This window comes from Sciurus carolinensis, chromosome 11, assembly GCF_902686445.1.
Source record: "Sciurus carolinensis chromosome 11, mSciCar1.2, whole genome shotgun sequence".
Taxonomy (NCBI): domain Eukaryota; kingdom Metazoa; phylum Chordata; class Mammalia; order Rodentia; family Sciuridae; genus Sciurus; species Sciurus carolinensis.
This window is the reverse complement of record NC_062223.1, coordinates 55,479,215-55,506,671: the sequence shown is the minus strand read 5'-3', so window position 1 is coordinate 55,506,671 and position 27,457 is coordinate 55,479,215. Positions and strand designations below refer to the sequence as shown.

The 27,457-nt window shown below is 36.1% G+C and overlaps 1 protein-coding gene across 2 annotated transcripts in view; it reads left to right on the top strand.

Annotated features, from left to right (window-relative positions):
• Window positions 1–23,461, top strand: part of Nell1 (neural EGFL like 1) — an 865,354-nt gene extending 841,893 nt beyond the window's left edge. For both annotated transcript variants that reach the window (XM_047517024.1, XM_047517023.1), the window contains 4 exons: window positions 5,520–5,713; window positions 18,014–18,190; window positions 20,975–21,199; window positions 22,382–23,461. In XM_047517024.1, coding sequence (XP_047372980.1) covers window positions 5,520–5,713; window positions 18,014–18,190; window positions 20,975–21,199; window positions 22,382–22,432 — 647 coding nt within the window. In that variant the 3' untranslated portion in view covers window positions 22,433–23,461. The remainder of the gene's footprint in view (window positions 1–5,519; window positions 5,714–18,013; window positions 18,191–20,974; window positions 21,200–22,381) is intronic.
• Window positions 23,462–27,457: the final 3,996 nt, after the last annotated feature.

Here is a 27,457-nt window from a genome sequence, read left to right as displayed (position 1 = left end):
TAAGAAAGGGTGTCTTTCTGACCCAAGAATGTTTGGGAGCTGGATCAGAAACTGAAGATTTAATGCTGGAGGAGCACTGGCAACTCTTCCTAATGTGATATATAGTAGCATTTCAAAAACGATGAAGCTATATCTCCATTTTCTTTTATTTGCTTTTTTTGAAGCCGAATCATGTTTTGTTAAAGTGAGATGATCTGAGCCCCTCACTATGGAGCTCTTCTGATATGTCCTAGTGTGTTAACCTTATTTATAATAGTCTGTGACCAACACACAGCAGAATGAGGCTATGGACTCTCATTTTAGTCCTAAAGTTTAATGTGCAGCTTAATATTTTCTTTAGCCTTTTGTTTTGCAAGTAATATTACACCTTAGAATTCTCTACTAGTTTATTTCACTTACTTTGTTGATGTGCAGTGTATATTCTTTTTAACTTCACTTTCTCTCTGCCACTGGGAAAGCAGCAATACTGCTTTAGCTATTGGAAAGGCATCTGCGCTCCATCTTGTCTATCACTAATAAACCCCCAAGCTCTGTTCTCATTTCTGAGCCACTAATGTCTACTAATGATTTCAAGTCAGAATGTACACAGCTGGATATTCAAACCCCAGGTTAAATTTTGTTTTCTGTCACATCACCTGTTTTCAGTTTGAAAATAGGACTAGATGTTCTTTGAAAGATATTCAAGAAAAAGGAATATGCAGTAATGAAAAAGTTCACTTCTTTGACCTAACTGCTACCAGACCCTTGGGGAATAAATGTTTCCCTTGATCTGTGAAATCAACCTGTAGAAGTTTCAGCTCCTGAGGCAGGTACCACTACAGTTGCTATATATGCTATTAAAACTTCTGCAGAGCCATTTTTCTTGAAGGATAGGAAAATTGTTTGGGGCTAAGTTGGGATTGGTTTGATTGCCTCTGATATAAACATCTCTGAATTATATTTTCTTACATGCACAAGTAACCTAAGAACCTCAAATCAAAGAAGAAAGCAGATTGACTAGGCACAATAGACTTTTTTTTTAAAGCAAAATTGAGTACAATAATAACAGCTTTCAGAAACTGTGAAAATGTCAATGCAAGGAAATTAGTTCTAATGCAAGCTAAACCATGGACTCTCATTGAAAAAAAGTCTCATTTGAACATGGAATATTTAAATACTGAATGTATAAGGATAAACACAAGGACATCACAGGGAGCCATTATTTACAATAAGAAAAAAATAAGCACATTGTAATGATTATAGAGTTGAGTGAAAAATACTTTGCCTGATTTTTGTTTCATTGCTTCTTTGTCATCGGAAGGCCTGTCTGATGATTTGGGTAAGTCTCATGGGTGAATATCTTTGTGTTTGCTCAGCAGAGAACAACAGTTGCAATATGTAAATAGGGTGCCTCTTCCTTTTGGATGCCTTGGGATATGTATAATAGATTAAGTTGGCTTTGTGCAGAGCAAACAGGTCTGTATTACCAAGAATATGAATAATGTCGGTTTCCATAATTGCTAACATCTGGCTTTCCATAAATCTGTTAAATTGCATGGAAGCAGAATTAGATTTCTGTGTCATAAGTAAAGCAATTACATGGAACTCCGTAGGCAATATGGTTCTATATTCAACTGTGAAATTCTTTCATTCTGGAGAGGTGAAAGCAAATCCTGCTTTTGCACCCTATTTTTATTATGCACACTAGGTATATTTGTCTTTATGCTCATTTTTTTAATTTACAAGAGGAATACACTGCAAATATGTTTGCAACTTTGTAAATGCAAAATAACCAAATATTTGGAAAGCATATTGTAATTGGCATTAATTGCCAACTTAGAGATTATAGCAGAAGAGATTGTAAAGTATAGATCCTTTTGTAGCCATTGGTAGTAGATTGATTGAAACTGTACTTCCACAAGATTTCTGGAGTGATTTGATAATGGGTTTTCATCTGCCCATATTCTCAAACATTTGACAGGAAAATAGAGTACTTTTTCTGGGGATGGGAGTTGTCTTTCTACTTCAGTATGTTGCTATTTTGCTATGTTATTCTACTATTATTCTACTTTAAACCAGGTGCAAAGAACTTTCAAAGATGAGAACTCAGTAACTAAATGATTCCTCTAAAGGGCAGGCTGTGGTTATGCCTTGTGTTCACTGAATAATCTAAAGACCAAATTTCAGTAAGGTAGACTTTAAAATCATACTAATCTGTGAATTTCCTGGATTTGGTCAGTTCAAGTTGAAAGAATATATTGACCATCCAGTGTTTTCTATTGTTGTTGTTGTTGTTATTATTGTTATTATTTTGGCACTGGGAAGAGAAAGAGAAATGAAATTTAGCACCTGCCCTCAATGATCTCACTGTCTATGGAGATGGGCATATTAAACATGTAACTCTTTAGAGCTAATTTTGACTATAGAATTGTGTATAAGTTACATAGAAAACAAAGTCTATAGAGACTGTCTAGCAGAATGAGGGATGGTGATGGTTAATCTGTAAATCTGAATTTTGAGGACTGTGTAGGATTGAAGGTAGCAGAGTAAGGAAAGTACCCCACTTCATTCCATTTAGATTAGTGAAAAGTAGAGAAAAGACATGTTCCAAGGCACAAACACAGAAATGACATAGTCTGTTTGCAATCTTCCATTGTGTCTATATAAAAATATATGCACATACACATAAGCATTTTAGTTGACAAAAGTTGTATATGTTTTGAAATATATATTTATTGTGAAATGGCAAATTCAAGTTAATTTATGCATTGCTTTACACACTTCCTTTTTGTTGTGATAATATAAAATATACTCTTAGTAATTTTCAAGAATACATTACATTTCAAGAATACAATACATTAACTACAGTCACCATGTTGCACAATAGATCTTGAACTTATTTTGCCTAACTGAAAATTTGTATTTATTGCTTTGAATAAAGGAAGGAAATAAAGAAGATAACAAATGAAGTTTTCAGAGTTTACATGAAATACTGATAGCTTGAACCTTCTAATATAAGCACTGGAAAAATACTGAGAGGTGGTAAGCAGAGGAGTAACATTGACCATCTGCTCTTTAAATGCCCTGTCCTGTGGAAAATGTTGAAAGCAGTGGCTCTCACCTGGCTGAACAGAGCCCAGATGTCTTGATCCTACTTCATATCAATTAAATCAGTTCCTAGGAGTGGTAAATCTGAGAAATGGTACTTTTACAAATCTTCAAATATTTCTACTGTGCCTATAGTCAAACATCACTACATTAGAATGACAAGCGGTGGGAGGCTGGACTGAAGGATAATGCTAAGCCTTTCACTAATGAATATGAGGATTGGAACCAACAGCTTGAAAAAACCTGAATTTTATTATTTTATTTTATATGTAATAAAATGTCTATCTATCTGTCTATCCATCTATCCTCCTTTCTGTCTATCTATAGATTTCCTAGGGATACAAACTAGGTTATAAATGTAATCATAGAAACATATGGCTGAATATTGGTAATTAAGTTACTTTCATCAAAACCTAGGAGTAAGAATAATGGAACTGTGTGCATTTAGTGTTGTTCCAAGATAGTAATGTGCCTGAATGCTAAGCTGTATTCTACCAACTGTTATTGCAATTGGAGTTCAGAAGAGGTTACTGATTATTACAAATTAACATCGTATTGGCACTGTATCTAAGAAGGTGGGACTTGAACTTGGTCTTAAATGTTTACCTTTATTAAATCAAGAAATCAATGTGCATTGACCTTTTATATTATCCATGTTGCAATTTTCAGAAGACTGTGGATTGGGTAATATGGGGTATGTAGATGATCAAGAAGAATTAGAGAGGATAAATGATGTGTTTGGGGACATACTCTTGTGATGTGTAAGGTGAATAGAACATGGTAAACACTCAATTCAAAGGAAGTGCTTGATTTCAAACATGAGTCCCCTGATTTCTTCATTCAATTCTAATTTTAGTTGGGAAGAGTTAGAATTGGAGAAGACGAATGAGGAGATGAGTGAGGCTTTTAGAAAGGAGCATCATATGATAAATGCACTGAGAATGGAATGGACATGAACAGCAACCCTGAGGAGGGAGAGGGAGGCCTGACTGTGGTTGACTTAGAATCCAGGCAATGTAATTTAGGATCATTGCCACACTTCTCAAAGGTAGAATCATTGTTCATTAACTAGGCCCAGGATATAATTCAGTGCTAATATTTGCTCCCTTTAGGACCATTTAACCTCTCTGTATTTCAGTTTGCCCTTTTGTGAAATGAGAATAACTATTTGTCTTGTGATCTTATAGTATAACTCATGGAAAACAATTTTGAAAAGCAGTGAAACTATATATACACATATAGTTTTATATTCTATGTTGTTTGTGTGTGTAGACATATATATATATATATCATATTTCTGGTAAAATTGATGACAGAAATTGTTCTGTGAACTTTTGTGGAAAATACCATTAATGGTTTTTTTAAAGTTCTGTTCCATTATCCTTAACCAAATGCTTTCAACTTTATACATATTTGAAGATGAACTTTAGGATGTAGAATAAGTTATTATTGTAGTAGTCTACCAGTCTATAGGTGTCAAACCCAGCAATCAGTAATTTACCAGTAGTCACCTATGGATACTATGTCCTTCAGTGAGTAGACGGTTACTGGGTAATCTATTTTATCTCAATTTAAGGAAGACATTTCTTTAAAAAAAATGTGTTCAAAGGTGGAATCTTCTGCCTTGTGAGGTAATGTATTGACTGTTGGGAAGCAGTACAAGCCAGATCTGGACAGGTGTGTGTCTGAGATGTTGTTAAGGTCACTCAAGCTTTAACTGTCAGAATGGGCTGATTGGATTTATGTTTTCCTTCCACCTTTGGCTGTCAGTTAAAACAGCAAAATATATGTATGTCTTTTATCAGCATCCATACCATACCCTACTACAGCTCTGATATTTTTATGGGGGGCAAAAGTGTAGCTGGCCATTAGAATGAAAGTATTTGATCCAGTAAGGCACTTGCTAATGATTGTTACCACTTCTTTCAGCTTTGACTGCAGGATATTGGAGCAATCCAATTGGGTCAGGTTGCCCTAATTGCCCACTTGTTCCTACTCAGTAGCTTATCTGTGCACACATTTTCTAAAAGACTTGGGTCTCATGGGGTGTATACATAGTTAATAAATCAACACTGTTTATGGCCACTGGATAGATGAGTTCCTGAGCACATCCTAAAGTCAGTTCATAGCTGCTACTGGACAGATTGGTAATTGAATCAAGCACTATAGGTTTGGATCTCGGAGAAGACACTTCCTAGATGAATGACAGAAGACATGCAATTTAACTTATGAACCTCAGCTACATTATTTGCAGAATAGGGACAAGAACAGATCTTTCCACACAGAACTTCCTTGCAGAGTAAATGAAATAATACATTACCAACCTAGCACAGGCAAATGCTCAGTAATATTAATTAATGTTATTGTAAATGATTGCTATTTTCTGAGTCCACTTGGCTAGATTCTAAAGCTCTGTGCTTTGTTTATTGCAGACATTGATGAATGTGCCTTAAGAACTCACACCTGTTGGAACGATTCTGCCTGCATTAACTTGGCAGGGGGCTTTGACTGCCTCTGTCCCTCTGGACCCTCCTGCTCTGGTGACTGCCCCCACGAGGGAGGGCTGAAGCGCAATGGCCAGGTGTGGACTCTGAAAGAGGACAGGTGTTCTGTCTGTTCCTGCAAGGTGAGGCTGATGTGCTGTAGTGGAAATTGTAACTGTTCTCTTATCTTCCCCCTTCTCCTCTGCCTCCCCACAGCTCACTGACTGGTTGTTGACCCCTGGCTCTTCTGTAGCTCCTGAAAAGCCTTCTCCTGTTCTGATCCACAATACAACTAATGATGATGCTGAGTGGCAGGCAAATCTGCTTTAAATTGATTGGGCTCTTGGTGAAAAGTGAGGTGTGGAGTTGAGAAGAGAATGCACAAAGGGGAAGTAGGGCAGAGAAGTCAATGTTGATCCTCCACTGAGAGCCTGCTGGTCCTTTAAGGTCGTTGGGTGAGAGGTTTGATGAGCACTCACCTACACTTACCCAAACTTGCTGATTAGAATGACTCTTTGTCTGAAATGATCTCCTGTGTGAACCTGCTCATTTTTGTGGTAACATCATTGAAAATTCAAGGCTCACACACTTGCTGCCAGTCAGAGACAGGTGGACGTCCACTCTGAACAAATTATAGTGATAGTGTGTGGCCTCTTAGTAATTGATGTCTTCTTTATAATTCTCAGTGCTGGGTTATTTCTTACATTAAGTTGTTTGGAAGGGAGTTTAATGCTTATGAAAATAAAATTCTGTCATCATGTGGTTTTTACTTTATGCTTTGCAAAATGGGCCTATTAAAGTGTTTGATTTTCTTGTGCTTTATTTCTTTTGTGAATCTCACATATTTATTTTCCTTTGTTATTGTTCTACTGTAGTTCTTGCTTGTATTTCTATGCCTATTCGGATGAGACTATTTAATCTTGAGCTTTATGGGCATGGTAACCAAGAGAAATTACTTGCTTAGTTGCCTTTTTAAAAGTTAGGACTCCTGATAAATCCTTAGTGTACTCCCTAGGCACAGAGTAGGATTGAGCCTTAAGAATTTGTTCTCCTACCGTTAAGTCTGCCACACCTCAACAGATCTGAAGTGACCTATTTAGTAGAGCTATATTACTTGTTTCCCCCCTTAAACTTATACCTGTTCCACACACAAAAATTTAAATTAGTTCCTACCAATTATTGAGCATATGCTATATTTCAAGCATTCAATAGTTTAAAAAAAGCATCATATTTTATCTTATAGCACAACTTTGAAAGATGGAAAAACATTTTCTAAGGAATCAAGTGATAGCCCTAAATGTGGAATATGTAAATGTCTAAGATAAGCCTTAGACATTTATACATTATGAAGAACTTGAGTTCCACTGTCATGCCCTAACATTGATAGTTTTTCCAAATTGTCAGATGTCTGTAACACTCTGTGATGATACCCATTACTGTCTTTAAAACCAAATAGATATCATGTCAATAGACTTAAAGATAAGAATCATATGGTTATTTCAATTGACGCAGAAAAAGCGTTTCACAAAATACAGCACTCCTTCATGCTCAAAACACTAGAAAAAATAGGGATAGTAGGAGCATACCTGAACACTGTAAAGGCTATTTATGCTAAGTCCATGGCCAACATCATTCTTAATGGAGAAAAACTGAAACCATTCCCTTTAAAAACTGAAACAAGACAAGGATGTCCTCTTTCACCACTTCTATTCAACATTGTCCTCGAAACTCTAGCCAGAGCAATTAGACCAACTAAAGAAATTAAAGGGATACAAATAGCAAAAGAGGAACTTAAGCTGTCACTATTTGCTGATGACATGATTCTATATTTAGAGGATCCAAAAAATTCCTCCAGACAACTTCTAGACCTTATCAATGAATTCAGCAAAATAGCAGGATATAAAATCAACACGCACAAATTTAAAGCATTTTTATGCGCAAGCGATGAAACATCTGAAAGGGAAATGAGGAAAACAACTCCATTTGCAATAGCCTCAAAAAAATATAAAATACTTGGAAATCAATCTAACCAAAGAGGTAAAAGATCTCTACAATGAAAACTACAAAACATTAAAGAAAGAAATTGAGGAGGACCTTAGAAGATGGAAAGATCTCCCATGTTCTTGGATAGGCAGAATTAATATTGTCAAAATGGCCATACTACCAAAAGTGCTATACAGATTCAATGCAATTCCAATTAAAATCCCAATGATGTATCTTACAGAAATAGAGCAAGCAATCATGAAATTCACCTGGAAGAATAAGAAACCCACAATAGCTAAAGCAATCCTTAACAGGAAGAATGAAACAGGGGGTATCACAATACCAGAACTTCAACTATACTACAAAGCCATAGTAACAAAAACGGCTTGATATTGGCATCAAAATAGACAGGTAGATCAATGATACAGAATAGAGGACATGGACACAAACCCAAATAAATACAGTTTTCTCATACTAGACAAAGGTACCAAAAATAGGCAATGGAGAAAAGATAGCCTCTTCAACAAATGGTGCTGGGAAAACTGGAAAACCATATGCAACACAATGAAATTAAACCCCTATCTCTCACCCTGCACAAAACTCAACTTAAAATGGATCAAGGACCTGGGAATCAGATCAGAGTCCCTGCATCTTATAGAAGAAAAAGTAGGTCCAAATCTTCAACATGTAGGCTTAGGATCAGACTTCCTTAACAGGACTCCCATAGCACAAGAAATAAAAGCAAGAATCAGCAACTGGGGTAGATTCAAACTACATAGCTTTCTCTCAGCAATGGAGACTCTCAGCAATGTGAAGAGAGAGCCTATAGAGTTGGAGAAAATTTTTGCCACTCACACTACAGGTAGAGTGCTAATTTCCAGAATATATAAAGAACTCAAAAAACTACACGAAGAATACAAATAACCCAATCAACAAATGGGCTAAGGATATGAACAGACACTTTAGAGAAGATCTACAAGAAATCAACAAACATATGAAAAAATGTTCACCATCTTTAGTAATAAGAGAAATGCAAATCAAAACTACCCTAAGATTCCATCTCACCCCAATTAGAATGGCGATTATCAAGAATACAAGCAGCAACAGGTGTTGGCGAGGATGTGGGGAAAAAGGTACACTCATACATTGCTGGTGGGGATGAAAATTAGTGCAGCCACTCTGGAAAGCAGTGTGGAGATTCCCTAGAAAACTTGGAATGGACCCACCATTTGACCCAGCTATCCCACTCCTTGGCCTATACCCAAAGGACTTAAAATCAGCATACTACAGAGATACAGGTACATCAATGTTCATAGCTGGTCAATTCACAATAGCCAGACTGTGGAACCAACCTAGATGTCCTTCAATTGATGAATGGATAAAGAAACTGTGGTATATATATACAGTGGAATATTACTCAGCTATAAAGAATGATAAAATTATGGCATTTGCAGGTATATGGATGAAATTGGAGAATATCATGCTAAGTGAGATAAGCCAATCTCAAAAATCCAAAAGAGGAATGATCTCGCTGATAAGTGGATGATGACACATAATGGGGGGGTGGGAGGGGGTAAGAATGGAGGAAGGAGAGACTGTATAGAGGGAAAAGAGGGGGGTTGGGGGGAAGGAAAAATAACAGAATGAATCAAACATCATTACCCTTTGTAAATGTATGTTTACACAAATGGTATGCTGTTACTCCATGTACAGACAGAAATAACATGTATCCCATTTGTTTACAATAAAAATAAATTAAAAAAAAAACAAATAGCAATTTGTGAATCCAATCTATCTGAACTCAAATTGTCAATGCAGTAATAACTTAGTGACTGGTGGGGCATTCTCTCAAAAAGGTTTCAGTTATTAAGTATAATATTTAGTAATGTGGTGCTGATTCAAAGGACAAAGGATTTTAAGAGAAAGGAAAGATCATTGTGGGTTAATATAGTTTTGAAGGGTAAATAGAAAAGCCTGGCAATAGGGTCCTTGTTCAGCCAGCAAAATTGGGATGAATTTGTTTTTTGAGAAAGAATTGTGTCTCCAAAGTTTGAGGATGGTCACAGCCTGAAATGAAATTCTTTTAAGGCTTTCTAGGTTACCGACCCTAGAATTGGCAAGGGACTTAACTGCATATTGACTACTGTGAGAAAGACCAAACTTCGCTTTTAAGTTTTTGTTTCATTTCAGTCCATGATAAAGCAAGGAACCTACCAATCATTAAAAATTTCCCATGGCTTCATTAATTAACTGTGCTAATAATCCAAGCAGCCTGATTTATTCTGTTTTGGCTCCTAACGTATCTCCAAAGTCTTATGAGAATTAGACTGAAATTGCCACAGGAGATGAGCAATTCTTGTAATCTTATTTTGTTAATAACATGAACCTCTATTACCACCACCATCTCCCTCTTTTCCAAATAAATTATTAGGAAGATTTCTTCCTATAAATCTTTATGTTGCTGTTGTTTCATTTTCTAATTGAATTCATTACCCGTTTATACATAGTTTCCCAGAGGTGGTAGGGAGGGAAAAAACACCATTTTAGGAGCTGGTGAAGAATCTCAAATCAATTCTGGAATTCATTCTTATAAAATGAACAACTTGTGACTCCTGCTTTTTTTTTTTGGTACTGGGGATTGAACTCAGGGTCATTCAACAACTGAGCCATATCCCCAGTCCTATTTTCTAGTTTATTTAGAGACAAGGTCTCACTGAGTTGCTTAGTACCTTGCCATTGCTGAGGCTGGCTTTGAACTTACAATCCTCTTGCCTCAGACTCTGAGCCACTGGGATTATAGGTGTGCACCACCATGCTCAACATGACCCTGCTTTTTGTTTTCAACATTTGCAGTTCAAACTGTCCTATTCCAATTTTACAAGAAATATCTCTAGTACTTAAGCATTCAAATGGACAATTATCTTGGAAGCTATGAAATAAAATCAAGTTCAGGGTATAAAGTGTTATCTTTTCAGTCATATCCTTGATGCTTTAAATTCATATTAAAACAAATCACACAATACAGAATCACACATGCTAACCAAGGGTCAAGGCTCACTATTGAAAGGAGCAGAGTCAGGGTTTTTATAAAAGGCTATGCCCAACCACATTCACAGAGTCAATACACCAGGTTAGTTAGTGTTTGATACCAACTGAAAGAAAGGCCTTGAAGCATGTCCACAGATGAATGGAGTTCAATGATAAAGCTAGGTCAGTACAAATGGATTTGAGCTTTTGTTTAGATTCTTTGGGTTTCCTTGGTAGTAACAAGGTTTTGTGCATTTTTAGATCACTTTGTTCATTGGGCCCAGGAGACTGATTGAACTACTTGGAACCCATGTTCTTTCAGCATTATATAGATCACCAAAAAGCAGGTGAAAAAGTTCTCTGTGTTTGGTACATAAATCTTGATTATAGCCCAACTTATTTTTATGGATACCCATATGTGGCCTTTCTACTCATAAATTTGTCCAGGGCCTTTGGAAATTATCTTTATACGCTACTTGCATTACATGGAAAGATAGAGATGGCCTAGGTTTATTAATTTCCAGGAAATGTGTAGATGATCAGAGATGAGTTTGCTGAGGATGAGGACAAACGATGCCTACCCTTACCCAGCGCGCTTACCCAGGCATCGGAGATGGAGCTCTGAAGGCACGGATCTAATTTTATTTAGAGTTGCACAGGACATATATAGACACATTATCCAATCAGGTTAACACGTTTGTTAAAGTATAACAGAGTCAGCCTATAGGTGAACTATACGTCGAGGGTCCAGGTAGTGTAAACAAACCAAGCATGCCTAAGCAATTCTGCCCAGCAACAGGTCTGAGACAAAGGACTGGGGGAACGGCAGCTCCAGCACACAGCATGAGGCAAGGCAGTGCGGGCGGGTGAGCTCACATCACAGCTTTCTGTGATGCATGTCAGAACGAGGCCTCCCCTCAGTTCAATCTCAGCCTCAACAGCTCCAAAGACCTTCATTCCATGGCGAGTCTTTACCATTACCTCATTTTCTCTACTAAGACCATGTTGTCAGTGACTGCTGTCAGATAAGCTTGAGGAATGTTCCCTACAGAAATGTAGCATTTTATTATAACTATTTGTGTTTTTGTTGAGGATCATGGAAATGGAGAAGGAAATGGATACACAATTAACCACCTGTCACTCTATGTTAAAGTCTGAGTCATTTGCTATGGGAATATAGAAAATGAAAGATATATTAGTAGAGAATACAAAAGGAAATAGAGAAAGGATTCGCAGAGGTGACCCTGAATAAGATCTTAAAGGATGAGAAATTTAGCTAAGGAGAGATGTGGAGGAAAGTGAATTCCAAACAGAAGGAACAGCAAACATGCAGAAGCATAAGAATATATGCTGTGCTAGACATAGGAAGAAAATGATGAGATTAGAATGTTAGGGACAAAGTATAGGAAGGGAATAGTTGATCATGAACCTAGAGATAAAGGCTGGAGATAGAACAGGGCATGAAATTTAGAGAAAAAGGATGGAGGTGGAGCAGAGCCTGAGTATATCATCCTGGAGGCAGTAAAGTATTATGATTAGCATGCCTCAATATTGGTCTGATTGACAGCATGATGGATGACCTGAGGAGTTTGAAGCTAACTAGACAGAACCATTTAGACTGAGATAAAGGTTCAAGGAAGCAAACGTTAAAACCTGAAAGAGGAATAGACAGGTCAGATCACATGAGAGAAAACAAAGGAGTGAAATAATGTGTTCTGATAATAAATCATGCCAGAGACTGAGCTTCTATGACTATAGTTTCCCAATTGTGGGTAACAAAAAAGTTCCATAGAGCTTTAAGACTTAGCTATTTTCCTGGGTGAACAGTATCTATGTACCACAGAGAGAAAGAGCCAGGGTTTGCAAGTCCAGCTTTTATACACTTGATGTTAGCTTCTATTACATCTGCTCCTACATGTGCACCCTATACCCACACCTACTTCCTTCGTAGGCCACTCTTATTTATTATTTCTTTCATTATTTTCAGTTTCATCTAACCACGGTAAATCACATTCCAAAAATATTAAACTGAAAATTTCAGAAATAAAAATTCATAAACTTTAAATTGTCTGTTGTTCTGAGTTCCATGCAGCCTGGGATATGAATCATGCCATCATCCCGGGTATCTATGCTGTATATTCTATCTGCCCATTAATCACTTACAGCCATCTTGGTTATCAGATCAACTCTTGTGGTATTACAGTGTTTGTGTTCAAAAAACTCATGTGATAGCTAAAGAGTATATCACAATGCCAATTTTGTTTGTTTCACATCATCATCTCATCATACAGGCATTGTATAATTTCACATCAACACAAAAAGCATGAGTATATCACAATAAGGTATATTGAGAGCAAGAGAGATTGTATTTCTATAATTTTTATTATAGTATATTATTCTGTTATTATAATCTTTTACTGTGCCTAATTTTGAAATTAAACTTTACCATAGGTATGTCTGTGTAGTAAAGAACAGAATATAAGGGATTCAACTATCCATGGTTTCAGACATCGGGTGTCTTTGAGTGTTTCTTCCATGAATAATGGGGAACTACTGTGCTATCATTAATAACTGGAAAAACTGGTGGAAGTAAGGGAAAAAAATCTGTGAGGGCTAGATTTCATTTCTTTGCTTTCTTTTGGATTTTTTAAAAAGTGAATAACATTCACCCTCAAACTAAATACTAAAAACTAGAGCAGGACCAAGTCTTGAATTTTTCTGGGAACTATAGAAATGAGTATGGAAAGGGATACCATAAATAACCAATCACCTGTCATCTTATAATAAATTCACAAACCTCTGTGATAGCACTGAAAGAGAAAGCAAAATAGAGAAAATATTGGACATGAGGCCCTCTAGAATGATGACCCTTTTCACTGACTTCATTTGAACTTTTGCTCAGAAACTGTGGAAGATAACCATACTAGCAACACCTAGAGGACTCAAGTGTCTCTTTCTAACAAGGAGGGAAGACCCTGGCCTGCAAGTAGCTACCAGAAAATGGCTCTTCCATCTTAATTGTACTCACTCATGGTGTGAAGATGAGAGATGAGTCAGTCTGTGACTGGGGCTAGGGTAAATAAATTAGCCATTAGGTTCCTGCAGTCTACTCATAAAGATGCTTCACTTTGCTCTTTGAACTCAATAAGGAGCATTTATTTATCAGTACCTTCTTGTTCATAGTTGCTTTTGATGGTAGGACTCTGATGTGCAAACCTTAAGATCATGTTTCTCAGTTTTTCAAAGTTGAATGTATTGGCAAGTTTTATTGAGCCCCCAAATTACCAGAAGTTTAGTCAGAGTATAGGATCTCCATTTCTGTTTCTCCAACTTCATTCTCCTAGGGTAATGTTCCAAATCCTGCCTTTTAATTGTAAGAGGCTGAGTGAGTCATACCATGCTGACTCCTCAGTTGATCATGCTGGGTTGTTCCCCCATCAATGGTTCTGAGACTTTCCTTGCTCCAGAATCACTTAAAGGGCTGCAAAACTCCAATCACTGACTTCTCTCCCAGAATTTCTGGTTCTGTAGATTTAGGGTGGAGCTTGATAATTTGTACTTCTAACTGGTTTCTAGGGGATACTAATGCTGCTGGTTGGAAAACTGTACTTAGAGAACCATTACCTCAAAAATTCTCTGGTCTCCTTTTAGCTGAAATCACATTTTCCTGCCCTCCAGCATCCTCTTGACACAGGATGCATAGTAGTAGAAAGCCATTTTTATAAAAGTCCAGGTTAGGTCTAGGTTCCATTTTGTTATTAATTTCTACATGGAGAAGTCATTTCCCCTCACTGAGCCTAGTTTCCTGCTTCATTAAAGTGATCATCAAAGGTGTTTCAACCCTAGGGGTTAATAAGAGAGTACTAAAATAACAACTTGTGAGGTATGCTGTGACCTGACGGCAAAATTAGCACTTAGTTAGAAAAGAAAACAAAAAGGATTGGAAAGCACAGCCTGAAAAATTCAAGTGAGGAGGGATAAAAATGTGTCTGGAGCAGTACTCCTAATTTTATAGTTTATACCAGGGGTCAACAAACTTTTTCTAAAGAGGGACAGAGAGTAAATATTTTAACTTTTGCAGATCATAAAATCTCTGTCCTAAATACTCTATGCCATTGCAATATAAAAGCAGCCAAAGACAATATGTCAACAAATGAAGGAACCTATGTTCTCATAAAACTTTATTTTCAGAAGCAGGCAACAGTCTGAATTTGGATATGAGCATCACTTTGCCAACCTCCAATTTATATTTTTATTCAGTTTACCTAAATAATTTCCCCTAAGTCCACCCTCCTTGATTTAAAGATTTCAGAACTCCATGGCACAAAAAAATTACTATACTTTGCAATCTGGAGTAGTGCCACAAATGTGTTGAATATTCAGTAATAAAATACATAATTTAAAATACAAAATCTGTAATTTTCCATACCATAACAAGAATAAATTGTTTTTAAATTGTCTAGCAAATTGTATGTTCCTGCTTTCAAAAATTCATAAGAAAATATGTGAATATTATAATACAGTTTATAGTTGAACTTTCATTATAAAAGTGAATGGAAAGGTTTAGTGTCTGAGGTAGAAGAGGAGAAATAACATCTTTGGAATTTAAGTTGGGATTTTTCTGTCCACCACAGCTGGGAAAGAGGTCCAAATCTGGGTAGAGACCCAGAGGTCTATGATAAGAGGGCCGACTCACCGTGGTGAGCTCCTTTCCCTTCCTGTATTTGGTTTCCTGTGTGGTTGTGCTTTGTGAACTGAGCTGTTCTAATCACGTTCTCATTGAATTCATGAAGTCACCTGTGACATTTTCATGATTAAAAATGGTTTTTCTTGACAGCTACCCTGTAATTCAAAGCCAAAGTGAACATAGTCATTGTTCTGAAACACCATGAAAGCTAAGAGTGGCCCATTTGGCATTTTCACATAATTGATGAGACAGGAAATTGCTTTATTTTGCACTTACCCTGGAGGTTATCCATTCATTCTTATTCCTATTTCTTTTAATCAGTTCATGGCAAGAAACCTGACATTCTGATTGGGTCTCTTTGCCGGAAGTACAATAAACTCTCCTGAGGGGATTTAGCCTCTTGTTTGATGCTGGTCATGGATTTGGGCATGCTGATTCCTGAGACTTAGTCCTTCTAAACCTGGGAAGAGTATTATAGTGCCATAGAAAACAGAGCTGACAAGATGGTTTCCTGTTGTTTCTCATTACTTTTCTTAGCTTCTGTTGGATAAAATAAATTCTCAGGAACTCATTTGGGGTCATGGCTTCATAAGGTATATTAGTGAATTAAAGTAATGTCTATGAGCCGTAAGTCAAAAGACTATTGTTGCAAGATTCCTGGAATCTGAATACTTCTTTATTCAGGCTAGTTGAATTCTCTGACCTCTAGAGTCTCTTGTTCTCTCTTAATATATATACATGCATGCAAATCACATAAGTATCTCTGTGTATTATCTCTCCTTTTCTGATATTTTCAGAATAAAATGACTTCTTTTCATTCTCTATAGTAGAGCCAATAATACAATTTGAGGGAAAGCATTTTTACAACTATTAAGTTATTACATATGTAGCCAGTATCTCCTTTTCATTCTCTACAAAGAATGTAAAGCTGTCTAAAGGTTTCCACTTTAGCTGACACTATATTTATCTTAGGAAGCCGTATCTGATCCAGCATTGTTATGTATGAAGTAGATGAAGACCCTGAGGGCAGGTCCATCAAGTCTGCAGATGTCACTAAGCTGTGAAGGAAGGCATTCTGTGCCGGATGACAGACACAGCATTGAGAAAACATTGTGGCAGGCAGAAGAGATGAGATGGATCTAACAAGGTGAAAGGAAGTAGGGATAAACATCAAGTAATATATTTGCTGACTCTAAAAAACTAACTGTACAAGATGGGATAGGGCTTAATGAGGTATTAGTCTTCATTACGCTCTATAAAAGTCAACACTATGACATAACCAGTAAATATTTAAAATCAGGCTGCATTAAAGAAAGAACAGCATTTAAAACAAGGTGACATGAGTTCCAATTCACTCCATGTTATTGAAGGCTTATATTTTGTTCTCTCTCTGCTATCTCATTTGAGAAATGAAGACAGAAATTTTTGTTCCACAGATTATCAGATTGAATGTGACAATATGCATAAAGAACTTAGCATATGTGTGGCTTAAGACAGTGTTCAGTTTATGATACATGATTGATGATGGCAATGATATAAAATACTCCAAATTGTGGAAGGAGAAGGCAATTGTAACAGTGAAAGAATTGAACATGGTAAGAACCAGTCAAGAAGTGGAGATGTTTAAGCCAGAGATGAGACAGCTCTGTGAATATATAAAAACTATCTGGTAAGAAATGAAGACTTGGAAGGTGATAGAAAGTATTGGGGATTCTGTGATTACCAAGGGTATTAATCGAGATCCATGGAGAGAGAGATGAAGTCCTACTTTCAACATTAAGATACAGAGATGCACTCTTCGTCTCTCAGAGTAATGACTTCTGCAGGACAGGGAAGTTTCAATTATAGTCTTGATTGACTTTGAAAGATGGTTTCTATGGGGAAGGTCGGTTACATGTGCTTTAAGGTAACTAACTACCAGCCCCAAAATTCTTTAGTTTTGTAAATATTTGACAAAGTAAGCTATAGCCATAAGTGGTGGCCATAGGACTTACTTTATGGACATGAAATGAGACATGGTGTAGAATATTCAGTTTTAATGCTTAAGTGCTATTGACCTTTAATGCTTTTAACTGTGAATTCTCAATTGCTTCAAGATGGAAGGTGGCTTGTGATTATGATCTTTTCTAATAATCTACCTAAAGGCTGTCTTACAGCAGAATACTTGTTTTAAAAACTGAAGGACCTTGTGATGCTGGTTTGAGGTGCTACCATCTGTGATCTTGGATTAGGAATTTAGCCTTCCTGGTCCCCAGTTAATTCTTCTGTACAAAGGATACAATAAGACTTCCTAGTACAGTTGTAACAGTGATAAAAATTAGACAAGTGCATTTGAATGTGTTAGGTGAGAAAAGCAGGAGCATGATTTTCCACTTAAAAGAGTTCTTGACCAGGAATATATTTTGAACTGCTTAGTGTAGCTGTAATTCTTATTCAGAAACATGATTTTAAAGAAATATTGAGGGAATAAAAGCATTTTCAAAAAACATATTGACTTCTTTGTTAAACTTAGAAATTCTTCTATTTGACTTACTCCTCAGGAAAGGTCAGAGAAAAACCAGGGTGTTCGCTAGGGCACATAGACAAGCATCTGTTTTGAGCAAAAGAGAGGCGTCTTGGGATAGCCATGATTCTAGGACATCCTTTCCATCAGCTCTGTAAAGTATTTACAAGGTTTGGTTTCTGTAATGTTTGTTTCCCCTCATTTCCCTAATGACAAAACCTCTTTAACCTCATTTCTAAACAGGATGGGAAGATATTCTGCCGACGGACAGCTTGTGATTGCCAGAATCCAAGTGTTGACCTTTTCTGCTGCCCAGAGTGTGACACCAGAGTCACAAGTCAATGTTTAGATCAAAATGGACATAAGCTGTATCGAAGTGGAGACAATTGGACCCACAGCTGCCAGCAGTGTCGGTGTCTGGTATGTCAGCTTGCCATAGACATTGTCATCGTGTACTTTGGAAGGGGTTATAAACTCGTGGTTTATAGACTTGACTGGTTCCCAGCTGTTTCTGATACCTTGCAGGGAGTTGTGGGACTATGGCTAACCAAGAGGCATATGCTCTGCCTAAAGATGTTCAAATTGTACTTAAAACACTGTACAGGAAAAAAGCAACATATTTATAGAACAGATTTGACCCAAACAATGTTAGTTTACAGCTCTTATTTCTTAGGAAATACAGATCAAGAAAAAACCCTGCAAGATAGATAACTTTCAAAGCATTGTTTGATACTTACAGTCTTTATAGAGCCAAGTTTTTATTTCTTCTCCTATAGCCATTAAATGTTTTGATATGAGAGGTAGCTCAATATAGTAGATATACCAGCGATTGAATGATAGAGACCTAGTATCTAATCCAGATTCTCTCATGTGCTAACTCTCAGTGTGATCACCTTAGGCAAGTCCTATGTATTCACTGATTATTCTTTTCCTCAAATGTACACAATTGTATGAGTAGCTATTTCAAAAAATCTTTGGAAGGTTAAATAATGTATGCGAAGGACAAATACAGTACTTGACACATAGCACTTAAAATGGCTGCTGCTTTTTGTTAGTATTTCCTACCTTGAAAAATCTTTTTCAGATGCTAAACATTCATATAAATAAATGGATGTTGTCTTAGATATTAATATAGGGACATTAATGGCTTATTGTAATTCAGAGAAAAGACTTGATTTCTGGACCTGATTCATTCTGTTTCAAATTATAACACAGACCATGATTTCCAAGGATGGAAAGACTTTTAGGACATATTTTTGCCATGTATGTGATATTTCATCTGTGAGTAGGTTTACAACTGTGGAGAATTCTGCATGAGTCAACTTGAAATGGAAACTCTTAGTTGGATGTTTAATATTTGTTGAATTACAAATACTATATGGGTACTATACAGGGACCCATACTATATGGAAACACACATTCAGAGAAACTATAAATTTCCATCAAATTTTCTGAAATCTTCAGGTAAAATGTGTGGATAATCTTAATAATATAATCCTTGCATTAGGATGGTATTAGTTCTCTACTTTTGAGGATTATAACTCAGAAATTCAAATTGCAGCAATTTTTTTCAAATCCCCATCCACGGATGAACACATCCAATATAACTATGTGATTGGTTTCAATTCCTGTCTGGAATACTGCATGTCTTTTTCTAGAAGCCAATAATCAGGTAGCCAGAAGAATTAGTATTAATTTTATACATGGAATTTTCATATACAGAATTTTAAAACACATATTTTGTCCCGTCTCTAAGGTGATTTATTTAAATAAAAAAAGAGGGTGTTGAACATTAACTTAAAAATTACTTGAGAATGATATGGGTCACATTTAATAAATACTTATCAAGAGTTTGCCTATGCCAGACTCTGAATAAGTAATAGTGAGTAAAACAAAGATGGTTTACATCTGTAAAAGCCTTTAATCTTGTGAAGCTGACCGAATAATTAAAGAGTTACCATGTGTTGTAATAAGCATCATGATAACAGAATAAGAGGCTCAGAGAGAAACAGTTCTATTGCAAGTAGCTTAATGGAGTCCCAATTGTCAGATGCTGACACACATAGATAAAGATTCCATTTAAACTGAAATATAGAATCTTCACAAATCATGTTAAATTTTTAAAATATTTTTTGAAATGCTTCTGAAAATGCCCAATTTCAACTTAAAATTTGAAACTGGCAACATTTTAGTTAGCTTTTTTGTTGTTGTGACCAAAAGACCTGACAAGAAAATTTTTAAGAAGAAAAAGTTTACTTGGGGGCTCATGGTTACTTCATTCCTCAGGCCCTGGGGTGAGGTAGAACATCATGGCAGAAGTGTGTGGCATAGGAAAGCAGTTGGGAACATGGTACCAGGAAGGGGAGAAAGAGAGAGAGAGAAAGAGAGAGAGAGAGAGAGAGAGAGAGAGAGAGAGAGAGAGAGAGGGAGAGAGAGAGAAAGGGGAAGAGAGAGAGAGAGAGATATCTGTTCAACAGGATCAAAATATATGTCCCAAAGGCATATCCCCAGGGACCCACCTCCTCTAGCCACACCCTACCTGCCTATAATTACCACCCAGTTAATCCCTACCAGGGTAACACACTGATTAGGTTAAAACTCTCATAACCCAATCATTCGACCTCTAATCTTTCTGGCATTGTCTCACATAATAACTGTGGAGGATACCTCATATCTAAACCATAACATAACTCAGTCTACAAAGTTGTTGGATATTTTAATATTCCATGTTCCACTTTTGACCTTATGTGAAATTAATATCTCTTTACATACCAGCCAGTACCTTACCACCCTATTTATTTATTCATTTTATTATCATTTCTTGACCAAATGTGTGCTAAGTAAGCATCAGAGAGAAAAAGAAACTAGCCCAAATCCTGAAATCTCAAAACTTAGGGAGGACTTATAGTGATGATTATGATAAAATCATAAGTATCATATTAAAAATAATGACAGACTGTGTTTTGTGCACAGAGAAGCTGACTTAACTCTTTTTGTGGACTATAGACTACATAGTCAGCAAAGGCACCGTGAAGAAGGTTGATAACTGTAACAGGTCTTCAGGCAGGAAATCTGTCATGTAACTGGTAACTTTCAATGACCAGAATGGTGAAAATCATTGTGCTCTCTTTCCCCTCATAGGACTTTGGGAATAAAATTGTGCCTAGGAATAATGATGAGTCATTCTTGGCTTTCTGTCCACAGGAAGGAGAGGTGGATTGCTGGCCACTTGCTTGCCCCAGTTTGAGCTGTGAATACACAGCCATGTTGGAAGGGGAGTGCTGTCCCCACTGTGTCAGTGACCCCTGCCTGGCTGATAACATTGCCTATGATATCAGGAAAACTTGCCTGGACAGCTATGGTGTTTCTAGACTCAGTGGTGCAGTATGGACAATGGCTGGATCTCCCTGCACAACCTGTAAATGCAAGGTAATTGGATATTCAGGCTTGAACAGTTTATCAGAATATCTGCAGGAGGTTTACTTCTGGTTTCTGAGTGCATAGGTTCCATGGATCATTGTAGAAACAGGCTTGTACTTCTCACAGGATGTTCATATATCTGAATGGATCATATGCACCTTGTATAAAGGCAAGTTCCAAATGAACAATGTAGAATAAAATAGTCCCTTTTTATTTTAAAATACTGATCTTTAACAACTGACTCATCCCAATTATGACTGATTTAAGCTATTTTGACCTACATGTTAGAAAGAGAATGAAAGAAATAGAGAAATAGAAAATATCTACCTCCTTTAAACCTGGAAAATTTCATGAGTTCTTTCATGAAACTGTTAATGATAGAAAAAAAAAAATCAGTGTTCTGTGAAGTTGTTCATTCTGTTTAATTATCAAAGTACCTAATTTGGGGGAGGGCTTAATTATTAATGTTATTAATGTGAATTTCATATAATCTTAAGATGTTGCCACAGTAGGAAAAGGGTGATATCAGACTTCACATAATAAGAGAGCCATGGTCCCATCTGTACCTTTTGCCAGAGCAAACTAAATGACCAGGATACACTGACACGTGTATTATTTAATATTATTTTTTATGTCATATTGATGATTTATTAAGGGAATTGTGAAGACACATTAACATTATTACATGAAATTGATTCTTAATGAATTTTCAGGAATTTCTAAATCTGATAAGCACTGTCTCCTTATTCATCACATGAGACATTATATTGATCCCTAAGATGTGTAACTTTCAAGAACCCATCTTGGATTTGCCTTCAGATTCTTGTTATGCTTGATTAGCACTGTATGTGGCAAATCATCATCTTCAGGAGATTTATTTTTGGAAAGAATCTATTGGGAATAAGTCTAGCCAATAAATTGTGTGAAAACTTGGATTGGTGGGTTGGTGTGTCAAGCATGCATTGAGCATAGCCAGGGTCATATATGGCACTGCCAGCAGAACCCCAGCAAGAGGGAACCCTGCAGGGTTGATCCTTGCTTCCTTCCCTTAAACTCCTTCATAAGTGCTTTTGTAGCATCTATGTTTGGTCCTTTTGGAATCAAAAGCAAGCTCTTTTGCCTATAAAGATAACAGACCGCTCATGGACTCATGAGTCTCACTGGGTTAACACTTGTGTCCTTTTTGAACAGAATGGGAGAGTCTGCTGTTCTGTAGATTTGGAGTGTCTTCAAAATAACTGAAGTATTTAAAATGGACTCATCACAGGAGAAAAATGGACAAAATGATCATCCAACATGATGAAGAATAAGAATTGATTTTTTAACCACAATTACCAAAGTCTCCATCTGAGGAAGGTGTTTGGGGGTCGCCTCTTAGACCTGCCACTTTGCTCATTCTTGCTAACCTAGTCTAGGTGACCTACAGTGCAGTGCATTTAAGTCTATGGTTGTTAAGAGAAGTTTCCCGTGTTGTAAATCACATTTCTCTTATCAGATCATTTGCTAACACATTTAAATGATCTCATGGTAAATGTTGATGTATTTTTTGGTTTATTTTGTGTACTAACATAATAGAGACTCAGCACCATTTATTTATTTTTCTTGATTTTTGGATCAAATTCTAAAAAAAATAAAGTTGCCTGTTGTGATATTGTCCCATCCACTGTATACTGTGAAATGTATTGACAAATATATGTATGTGGAGTCCAGTTACATCATCCATATATTTCAAACTGTTGAACAGACTTAGAGACCCACTCATTCAACTTAAACATGCTGAAGGTAATGATGATAACTTAAAGTGTGGAAGGACCACAAACACAACTCAGTAATTATTTGGAAGAAGACTCTTTCCTCCCTTGTGCAAAAAAATTTAAAAAATAAAAACAAAATTTTAAATTTCTATTTGAAGCAGCTATGCTTAAAACCTTCCTAGACATTGAAAGCAAAAATAGTTTGCATTGGTTTTGTGTAAAATTTGATAACTAACAAATAACTTTAATAGTTATTAATGCAAGTTATCATTATAGTACAGGTGAATAGTATTATCCCTCTGTTATATACACATACACTCAAGAGTCTGCAACCAGCTTTTTCAGTGTTAGTTGATTTACAGCATGTAAATGGTTACCATGGTCTGGTAACCAAGGCCCCAAATTCCTGTCCAGTACTCTTTTCCACTAAAACACATTGCCTTTCATGTGAACAAACAGGAAACTTGAAAAAAAAAAATTCTTTGTGTGCTTGGTAGTTGCTTGAGAACAATGAATATTTTTACATAATCTAGTACCACATTTTTAAGAGTTGAAGCTATTAAGTTATATAAAATGAATAAGATGTGTAATGACATTTTATCTGAGCTGAGAATTCAAACTTAGGCTGTACTTCCAGGTAAATTGCATCTTATTCTGAATTAAGTTACTTCATGGGGTTCTGCTCATTCCTTCAACATCAAAAAATCTTAACTTGTTACATCAGTCATGCTAAAAATAATATTTAAATCATAAAATAATTATCAGTTTAAATTTATAATCTTAAATCAATAGTATTATTGGTTTTTATCCAATGGAGATATTTTTATGAAAATGAAGTTTACTACATGAAATCAATTTCATGTTATGTATGATAAAAAGCAGTTGAACTACTACATCTGGAAAAGACTGATATATGGTAAATTAAAACACATCTCTATTTTAGTTTAATGAAAGCTTGGAGTGAAGAATTTAAAGATTATGCTTTGAAAATATTAATGACTATCCAGTTAAAAGGACTTCCAATATTGTTGGTAAAACAAGGACATTTACAAGAATTGTCTGTGATTTTATATATCTGGAATTTTATAAAATGCAAATTTAGACTCTTGTGTCAAAACCAGCCCTCTGCCTGTTTGGAACACAGATAGGTCCAACCATTAGCAGATTGTCTACAACTGAGATAGTGTGGCAGAGTTGAGTGGTTCCCACAAATACCTTGTTGCTCACAAAGCCAAAAGTGTTATTATCTTGTCCTGTGCAGAAAACTTTTGCTTATCTCTGATATTGATGATGACTGAATACTGTTGCGAGAAGTGTTTCCACTTTTTCCCCAAGGAATTCTCAAAACCCAACATTTTCTTTTTAAATTCATGTATGTTCTTACTTTATTCCAGTGCCATTAGTACGGATGGCCTCATCCTAAGATACTCTTATTTTACAAATACAGTCATAAGACTCAATATTTTCATCTTTCCACTTGAGACCTGATGGGATAAATTTAAACTGGACCAACTTATTGACAAAATGTTATTGGTATTTAAAGCACATTTTAAACCACTGCCAGTTCCTTTTAATAAGGTATATATACCTATAAAATAATGGATGAGGTTTACTTTTTAAAAAATGATTGAGCCAGGAATGGTGTTACAAACCTCTAGTCCCTGTCACTGAGAGGCTGACTTAAGCCCATGGGTTTGAGGTCAGCCTGTACAACATAGTAAGACCTTATCAACAATGCACTCTTTATATAAATAAGGTACTTTATGTATAAAGTACACTGCTAATCTCTACTGAAGAAACTAAAAGATGAATAAAACAGAATTTTATTTTAAGGATGAATATTATCTGGGCCTTCAGAAGGTACTAACAATCTTTGAACCCATTCTGATGTTCTAGTCAAATATGATACTACCTGAAATATGTTCTTGGCCACCAAGTTTTAAAAGTTACTTTTTAAAGTTTGGGGGCTAGGAATATGGTTCAGTGGTAGATCATTTACCTAGTATGTGGGACCTGGGGATTCAATCCCCAGCACTGCAAAAACAGACATAAATAAATAAAAATCTGGATAATCTTCTGATAGTATATGTTTAGGTACCATACTACAATTTGCAAAGTAGAATTGGCATCCATTTAATGAGCCAAAATAGTGTTTGACAAATCTATCTCCTTAGAGACCACAATCATTGTCTGTACCACCACAAACACAAAGATGCTGACATACGTTTTGGCAAGAAGTAATAAAAAAACACATGAGTAAATGCAGCTATCCTCCCATTGTTCCTATTGTGAAAGTCCTGTGACTCACAAGAGTAGCTTATTAGGGGAAATGAAAGTTATATACTAGACACATGTCTATTAAACACATGTTGCTTCATTCTTTCTAGGTTGCATATGAACATATATATGTGCACATATCATATATAAAAGTTGTATATGAATGTATGTAATATTCATGTACAACCTGTAATGCATATTTATAATATGTATATTCATATGCAACATGCATATATACGTGCATACACATATCTTAGGTTTCCCTTCTGAACTTTTCAGGCCTGTGCTTATGTCACTGTCATGTACTTTTAATACACATTTACCTGTTATTATGGTTACAATAGACTTGGGTGAGGCTGTAAACTGTGTATGGCTATCATCTTATAGCATGTAACATAGTGCCTTGCATAGAATGAATTTTCAATTAAGTCTTTAAATATTGAATTCATATTTTTTTATATTACAAAAAGTACCATGGGACATTGAAAACAATCTACCCCAGAAGTTTCCAAATGCTTTTAAGTAGTAAGAGCTGTTTGAAGAATCAAAATTTATTAAGCTCTCTGATATAAAATCTGAATAAAAGCAGGGTTTCTCTTGATAGAATAGGGGTGTAGTAGTAGGGCATTTGAGACCCCTTCACATAACTGACCACAGTTGACAGCTTTCAACAGAGCACAGATGGACAACCATTGGATTAACTCCTCAAATTCACTTCTACAGATACGGAAACCAGTACTCAGAGTAGCTAAGTGAATTGTTCCCAGAGTTCACAACTAATTAATCATAGAAAAATAGGACTGTTTTTCCCTGTGACATTCTACTAAGGATTCCAAATGTGTATCCACATTTCAATTTCAAGAGAACTTTTCTACTTCTAATGGATGACATTAAAGATAATCATAGACGAGATATTGTATCTGTTATTGTCTCTGTGTTCCATGTCCCTCCTAACTGTGCTACTGCTTCATGAAAATTCTCATAATGGTTCTCTGAAACATTCAGATTACTAAATCAGACAGCATTTCCAAACCCAGGATAACAATGAGTCACTCAATCACCCAATATCAGGATTTATAGGCAAAAATTGAGGGAAAATAAAGTAGTTTTAAAACCAACTACTTCTTAAAATTCATACACACACACACACACACACACACACACACACACACACACCAGTATATAGCGAAATCTGGCATTGAAAGGCAATCCTACATAGATAGCCAGAATTCTGATTTCATTATTTATTCACCATTAATTCTTTCATTAAGTCAGTGACAGTGTGACAGTGTGATGGAGTCTTCAAATACAGAGATGATTAAGACAAATTTGGTCACTCCTTAAGATATTTGTAACCATGTGCAAAAGAAATAAAGTAGAAAATATTTACTTCAGCAACATTATATTAGGTTGTATTAATACTAGGAAGAAAAATGCGAATTAAAAAAATGGACAGGAACTGAAGGAGCTCACTTCGAATGGGGTGACATAAAACAAAATCTCTAAATGGAAGAGATAAGCAATGAGGGACCTGGAGAATGTGGAGTAGCCACATGTGCACAATGCTGTGGGAATATCTTCCCAATCAAAAGAAGTAGATGCTAAGGGCTGCAAGGGGGAAATGACACTTGGTATGTTGAAGGTCATGAGTAGACCTGAAGGCTAACTAAAGGGGCAAAGACATAAGGTTGCTTGCAGGAATTGATGGGAGCTGGACATTGCAGACTATGGTACTGTGAAGGCCATGATTACATTTTCATTCTGGGATCAGTGGGAAGTCATTAAAGGATTAAGCATTTATTTGCTCACCTTTTCACCCATTCACACATTTATGCCTTTTAAGTTATCAATTAATCTATATTTAATTACTACTCTGAAAACAAGAAACTCCTGTTATGTACCTGGGAAGAACATCAGGGAGAACAGCATTTTTCCATTAGAATTTGAAGTTCTGCACTGGGCTATCACAAAGCAATGAAATATACATGAGATGGCATGTCCAGAAATAAGATCAAGGAATACATCAAAAACTCGACCTGTAACTATTTTTCTTTTGGCCTCTGCAATGCTCTTATATTCTTAGTTCTTTTTTTTAATTTCAATTTTTTTAGTGAGATACAAGTAAGATGTCTTTAGAATTATCAATACACTTTTTTTTTCCTTCTTTTTTTTTTTTTTTGCCTAGGTCACAAGTCAATCAGGACTGCATTTATCTCTGTTAAGATATTTAAAGTAC